The sequence below is a fragment of the Pyrus communis genome, chromosome 13, assembly GCF_963583255.1.
Source record: "Pyrus communis chromosome 13, drPyrComm1.1, whole genome shotgun sequence".
Lineage (NCBI taxonomy): Eukaryota > Viridiplantae > Streptophyta > Magnoliopsida > Rosales > Rosaceae > Pyrus > Pyrus communis.
The window spans coordinates 25590297-25597913 of NC_084815.1; the positions used below are offsets into that span (position 1 = coordinate 25590297).

At 34.9% G+C, this 7617-nt stretch overlaps 1 protein-coding gene across 1 annotated transcript; it reads right to left on the reverse strand.

Moving 5' to 3' along the window:
• Positions 1-5868: 5868 nt before the first annotated feature.
• LOC137712438 (CASP-like protein 4D1) lies at positions 5869-6893 on the reverse strand. The gene is made up of 3 exons (XM_068451512.1): positions 6742-6893; positions 6339-6474; positions 5869-6138 (listed from the first exon to the last, which is right to left on the reverse strand). Exons 1-3 carry the CDS (start codon positions 6891-6893, stop codon positions 5869-5871), a joined length of 558 nt encoding a protein of 185 aa, XP_068307613.1.
• Between the last annotated feature and the right edge of the window lie 724 nt (positions 6894-7617).

Sequence of the window (7617 nt, forward strand, 5' to 3'; positions counted from 1 at the left end):
TCACACGATTTATTATCATCGTTTATTGTAAAAATAAGCATCACTGTTTTGCAACGCATAGATCCATCAGTCTGAAATATTGTAGTAGTTGGCACATGCAAATTACAGACACTTCTTATACATGACTGGCAAGCAGAAGAGATATGAGAATATATGAAGGGACCCTAGCTAGCCAAGAGTAAGAGGAGAGAGCACAGAACTGAACATGCATGATATTAATTACTGGTGGACTGGGATTGTCCCTTCTGGAAAAGGATCCTCACCGGATCATTTTCTTGGGGATCCGGAGATTTTATAATTGTGTCTGTTCATCATAAATCATGCAGTCAGAAATCATTTAAAATTTAAAATTTAATATAAATAATACCTAAAGAAAATTGATCGCATGATTTATGATGAACGGACACGATTACAATATCTCTCGGATTCCAGAAAGTATCCTTTTCCTTCACTATACATAAGGAGAAAAGCGTTGGATGCCTGACACGTGTAACGCAGCCGTCAAACTCGAACATGATGAAGGAATTGTTGCGGGACCCTAGTGTATATATATGATTATATGTAAATATCCTGTATCTATACATACAGCACAAGAGTGTAGCTAGCAAGAGAGATTGATTGGCGTCTAGCTGTCAGCATCACATATATCGTGTACATAAAATTATAGAGAGAGGAGAAGATCGACATGGACATTTGGAGAGTTGGGCCGAGGATTCTGTTGGTCGGCTGATAACAAAGCAGGCAGTGACGGGGATGACGCAGAGCCCTCCAAAGACTCGCAAGTGCTGAGCTGAATCTGAATGCGAGACGCCTTGCAGCCTTCAACTTAATCCCTTTCGCTCTCCCTCTCCTATTCACCTTCATGGCCAACCTATATTAATTTCCTAATACTTTCCTCTCCTTTTGGCATCATCTGATCATAATGTAGCTCTCATCCTCTCGAACTACTTCCTTGGCCTCTTCTTATTCCTTTCAGAAGTTTCCCCTGTCATTTTCGTACTCCTTTATTCTACATGTTTTACACCTATATATACATATCTCTCTACTAGCTAGGAAATGAAATTCTAAATTAATTTGCAAACTTACAAACATATATAGATGAAGAAATTATCTCTACATAATAATGTCCGTTGATTAAAATGATAATGTATGATGCTTTCCAACATCAGATTAACCATATGTCTGTTAATAAAAAATGAATGTCATCTCCAAAGAATAAATGTATATAGATGATATGCATCTTTCTATGTTCCCAGTTTTAACAAATCTGAAGACGAGAAAAGGGGAAAATTCGCAAATGCACCCTGATTCTAATTCTTTTAACTAAAATAAAAAGGATGACAACAAATTTGTCAAGAAGACTTGCAAAATGAATGGTCTACATTTTATCGACTTCATTTTTTTACTAAGCTACAAGACTTGTATTAAGAAAAACCTAATTCTGAAACAGAGGTGGAACACACAGAAGAGTAATCTTGAACCCGAGTAGAAAATAGGAAGGAAGTCATAATCCTTATCTTTCGAAAAAGCCATAAGGTGTAATATATAAAAAAATATCCTAACAAAAATATGAATCAATAAGGGCAATGTTTACTTACATGGTATGTGTATGTGGACGACTAGAAATAAGTATGAGAAGGAATTAGTATGGGATAAAGAACCCATCTATGTTTATATAAGTAAACATTGCCCTAAAAAGATAAAAAAGATTGTTAACTATATTTTGTTGATGCACAAAATCGGCGAGGACTTTGGTACAACAAAAAGTGTCAAGTTTGTGACCTTCGCTAGGTTGCTCTGGTCATTAGTGTGGATAATTATGTAAATGAATAGAGACAGAGAATCAAATAACACAAGATGTACGTGGTTCACCTAGATTGGCTACGTCCACGGAGTAGAGGAGTTCTCATTAGTTGTGAAGGGTTTACACAAATACATAGGTTCAAGCTCTCTTTTTGTGAGTTCTAGTGAATAGTTTAGTACAAATGACATTAGAGATTATTGTGAGAGAATGATCCCCTTTTCTAGTTTTGTTGTGACATTGACACGTGTCGTGTTGTGATTGGCCTCTGATATCGACACGTGTTGCGCTATGATTGACCTCTGATACCGACACGTGTCGAGTTGTGATTGGCCTCCTAGTTGGAGGAAAAGTCTTGTGGGTCTTTGACGGTATGTTGTTGACCGATGCTTAGTAGTTTCGGGATTGGTCAAGTATGGTACAAACATAGTTAAGGCCTAAATTTGCCGAGTCTCTTCAAGAAATATAATGCTAGAGGAAAAATGACTAGAATTTATATAAGCCAATCCACCATAAGATGAAACAGAGTATAGGGAATAGAAAATGAAGCCATATATCATAACTTTGTCTAATTTTAATTCAATAATACTATTTCTATTTGTAGGTTGTATGGTATGTGAGACCTCATTTATACTAGAGTGTCTGAGTGTGTCACCGAATATGTTAATTTTGTGTTTACAAACAAGGTTACCTATTTTTATCTAGTGAGAAAGTGATGAAATATTTTAAAATAAAAAATAAATAAAAACTACTAACAAATAGCATCACAAAAGTTCACATCATATAAATATGAAAGATTTTCGCAATGTCATGATAATATGTTCTTAAATTGTCTTGTCTTAATTAGAGGGCCAGGGGGCCACCTATATGTCTTTCACCAATAATTAATTTTGATATATATGTGTATGGTAAAAACAGCATTGCCTTCTGTTGGAAGCATGTCCTGATAAATATATATTGAAGGAAGCCATATATATATATATGCATGTCTTCTTTCTCGATCATCTTGTCACATTGTTGATTGTATCCTCTCCTGCCTTTCCACTGTTTTCTTTTTTCTTTTGTTTCTTTCTGACTTACTTGTATTAATTAATACATAAGTATATGGACAAGCATAAGAGGCCGATGTTAAGAATTAATTCAAGGCTAGGAAGAATATGTCAATTTTGTCAATATTGCAGCTTTAATTTGCTGGAGACAAACACATCTTGTTCGTGATCATTTTATCAAATAAACCTCATGACATGCATGCTAGAGACCAACAAGGAAGGTGTGGGATGTTGGCCATTGCCATGTAGTTGTTGTCTATATTTTGACGGTAGAATCTGAACAAGATATTCATTAATGCTGCTAAAGTTTTACATTTTCAATAATCTGTGCAGTGCAATTCATTGTTAAGAAATTGATCGTGTTATAATATAAGTGGAGAGACTTAATTCTTTCGCAGCTGGAACACCTTCTTCCATTTTCTTTTTTTTCTTTTTTGAGCCTTTGACACATGCATACGTAATAAATTGCATTCAACTAAATTTTATTAAAAAAAAAGACTGAAACCCTAATTTTGTATAAGAAAATAAAATATTACAAATGTCTCTACAACCTTTGGATTGATTAGCTAGTGCATACGTATGCGTAGGCATCATACTTGTACATATTTGTATAGAATCATATACAATTACAGCTTTATAATAATTTCTATAACTTTAAGAATTCAAATTTCTTTTAAAATAAAAAATTGTAGAATTGATAATAAGAATGCACATAATTCAATTATATGATCGATGGTGATAATGCTAGCTCTCCAAACGCACAAATTGAGACATAGCAGACACAAAGGAACTGTGTGGGTTCGGGTAAAGGGTATTGCAATAGCTAGAAAAGCTAAAGATTAGTTTCAGTGTACCCATAATGGACATGAGCCAAACAAGAAAGGGACAGATATCAATATTTCCAGTGAATTCTTTCCAAAGGTTTGTCATCACTTCTTCCACAAAAGCAACCTTTTTTCCCATCATAAGTTAGGTTTGGCTTAAGCTAGATTGGAGTTTCGTTATGTTGGTCACCAATTGATCAAGAATTCATAGTAATTCGCATTTGGATTTAATATCAAAGGTTAAGATTAAAACATTAAATTAAAGTACATATTTAGTTATTCTCCATTCTTGATATCAAATTTAAAGATGAACGATCATGCTTTTCATATAGCCACTCGATGACTAGAAAAACACTTTTTAGCTGATAAGCTTCCTCATTTAGAAATTTAATCTTATCTCTTTCTCCAACTTAATTCTCCTTTACTCTATTTTTCTCTCTTTAAACACAGAATGTATGATTCCTTTATTCTTGCCAACTAGGAAAAATAAAAACTTAAATTCATGTGGGTAAACTTAAAGGTACAATTAATAATCCAGTTAGTAGGACATGGGAGCGTGGGTTGTTCTTTCTCTCTTTCTTTTTCTTCTGCCTAGCTTATTTTTTTTCTCTTCTTTTCATCTCTTTTCTCTTTATTATCTTTTTGGTTGTGATGTGTACCCTTTATAGGAAGATGGCCTTTTAGTCTCCATGTGCCTCTCTCCATCACCTTCTAGGCTTCAAGTTTTTCAACCATGGTAGTAGTAGTGGATCCTCATTCCTCCCACATGAAAGACAAATATCTATAAAGTAGGGGGATCTGCTCACACAAGGGTGAACCAAAGTAGCACAAAATCAAGGCAAGCACCCGACACGTGTTCCGGCATCCTATCACTGGTTGTATGTGTCATCATCTGGCAGGAAAAGGAATAGAACTTTGATGCTTTCATGGGTTGTGCAGCATTGTAGCTAAAGGAAAGCAGAGACAGCAAACATAAAGTGTATACCCCAATAGAAGTTCCAAGTGGTAACCCGTCACGTACACTAGAAAGAATAAAGATAACCCAATTACACAAAGGTGGTATTTACAACCAAAAAGCTTCCATATATGAATGTGACATATGCTTTGCAGGGAAGGATCTAAAGGTCATGGATTTGTTAAGCTATGTTTGCAAGTTTTCATTCATTTTTTTCGTTTGAAGTTATCAGATACATAAAATCAGAGAGATGTGGGAAAAGTTGGTCCCAACAAACCCTAATCATCAAATTTCAAGTAGGGCGTAGGGACCTACTAATTTGGCATCTTTTCTTCTCCATACCCAAATTTCTCCCTTAAAAAGTTTGATTATACAGTGATAATTCAAGAAACAAACCACGTGAGTGGGGAAGACTTAATCTTTAAATCCAAAAAGAGAAGTCTGCATGTGCAATTCCAAAAGTCAAAGCATCAAATCATAAAGATCAAAGTTCCCCCATTCCTTCTTTTATTAAAAGAAACTAATGAGAGAGCAATTGTACATTGTAGCATCTAATTCACGTAACCAGTAGATTTTGAGATGGAACTGGGATGGTCCTATGTCACAATCACAGCTTCAACTGTGATTGTTATTTTCTCAAATATAAAATAAATAAACAAAAATTATTTTGGGCTTTAAAACCCTCGGGATGCTGGGCTCAACTTCTAAACTCAAAGCTTGCAAATGGCTCATGGACTTAAGGCCCGTTTGTAGATGTTTCTTTAATTAAGTGCTTATTTCATAAAGTACTTGAAGTAATTTTTTTTTAATACTAAACCACTTTTAATTTTACCAAACAGTTTCAGAAGTGCATTTAGTTATTTTAAAAGTTTTTTTTTTTTCCTTTTTTTGAAGCATGAGGTATTCCACACCTTTAAGGGTAGGACTAATACCCATAGAGGAACTCCCAAACATTTGGTGATCTCATATGTGTCGATATATATCATTGGTGACTCGTTATTTCAATGAGGCTCAGAAAGGCTAGTAACCCCCAAATCAACAATGTATAAATTACAACAGAGAAAGAATTCAACATAAATGACTGCAAATGAATCTTGTTGAGCTTTTTATTCGATACAAGGGAGTTGATAAGTTGCAAGCTCTTTTATCTAACTTGATCAGTGGATCCGGCTTCAAATACAAAAAAGTATATCTCATTTGATTAAGATTGTTAGGAAATTAATAAATATTAAGTTGTGATTATCCGAAGTAACCTCTGTTGGAGGTTCGAGTGATGGAAGAAAGCACTGAAACGACAGACATACATACGGCTCCAAACAACAAAATTCCAGTAGCAATAATTTCCTTGTCAAAGAAGCTACTATTCTTGGATTGTGCTTCATCCAACTCTGACTCTGGAAAGCCGCCTAGTGCTGCCAGCACTGGAAATATAAACTTGAGGAATTTTTTGAAATCAAAACCCACACCAAAACCAGCTCCCACACCCGAAGCTAGAAGTAAGCTCACCAACTGCATGCACACGTACGTATTTCCATGTCAATCTCATGCAAAAAAAAAAAAAAAACCAAGAATTAATTATTAAATGAATTGCGATTTTCTTGTTACAACTTACAACATGAGATTATAAACTACTATAATCTACCGGAGATAGTTCGAAAACCTATCACACATCTAAGAAAAATGAATTAGGAATGAAGAGGAGTCCGTACATTGTCACCGTAGAAATCAAACTGCGGCATGCATTCGTTGCGTATCAACCTCTTTTCGGTGAGGGCATAGTATATACCGAAAGGTAACTGAAATAGCGTGTATGCTGCTCCAATTGCTGCTGTGGACAGAATAAACCTGCAGTAGCCATTTTAATCTTATATATCACAATATAAAATCCGGAAATACAAAGTTTGTACAAAAGGAAAAAAAAAAGGATTGAGAATTTTATTTGTTTCGAAGAAAAGATATAAGCGTTATGATTACTATTAATTAATGATAAAAAATTTAGGCCTAGACGTCGGTGACTTGGTGAAATGAATAGTGACCCTCTCCCATATATAACATTGTGAATTTTATTGTATCTCCGATGTCTGATTCTATTATCCAACATCTAATACGTACCTGAATGAAAGGATATCATAGAAATGTGTTTCGGTACCATCCTCCAGTGTGAAGTTATCAAGAACGAGCAGCACCCCGGAACCAACTAACGATAAAAGAGTGAAGATCCTCAGCACCAGAATCGAGTTAGGAATAGCTTTAGACGAGGGCATTATGATTAATCTCAATTAACTGCAGTGATTATACGATTAAGCATGCGCGGACTCTTTCAGTTTTATAAAGAAACTAGAAGCCGTCTCTGTTTGTCCATCTCTTTCTCTTGTTAATGTCAAGCATCTCAATTTGTCTGCATTATATTTGTCATGGTACAAAGTGACAGCCTTAGACTAACAACTAGCCGGAGGCCCTGATGTTGAAAAACGACATATAATTTGCTTGGTGTTTCTACTTCTAGATCATTTCTCGCATATAAAATGTGACGAACGGCCGGCATGATGTGGTTAGGCTATTCTTTTCTGAACTGTGATACAAAATCTTTCAATAATACAACATCTCTAAGCCTCAAATTCCGAGCATATTGAAGGTAGAAGAGAAAGAATTTTCATTTTTAGAGGATGAAAAGGAGCCTTAGAGAATTGAAATTGGTAAGTTTTCTTTTTGAATAATACATCTTCTACCTCGAAGTTGGTCACAATTTTTTCATTTTTTTCTTCAATATACATTGAAAATGATGTTTTATTGTTCAGATCAATCTTCTATACCAAAGGAAGCTTAAATTCGCGTAGGCTAGGGCCACTTTAATTATCTCAATGTACAAAGATAAAAATAAAATAAAATTCTTGCAAATCACAACTAGCCGATGGCATTTACATTCATACACTCTTATGAAAGCAAGTGTGCAGGAGAGCACATTTATGTGATACGACATTGTAATAA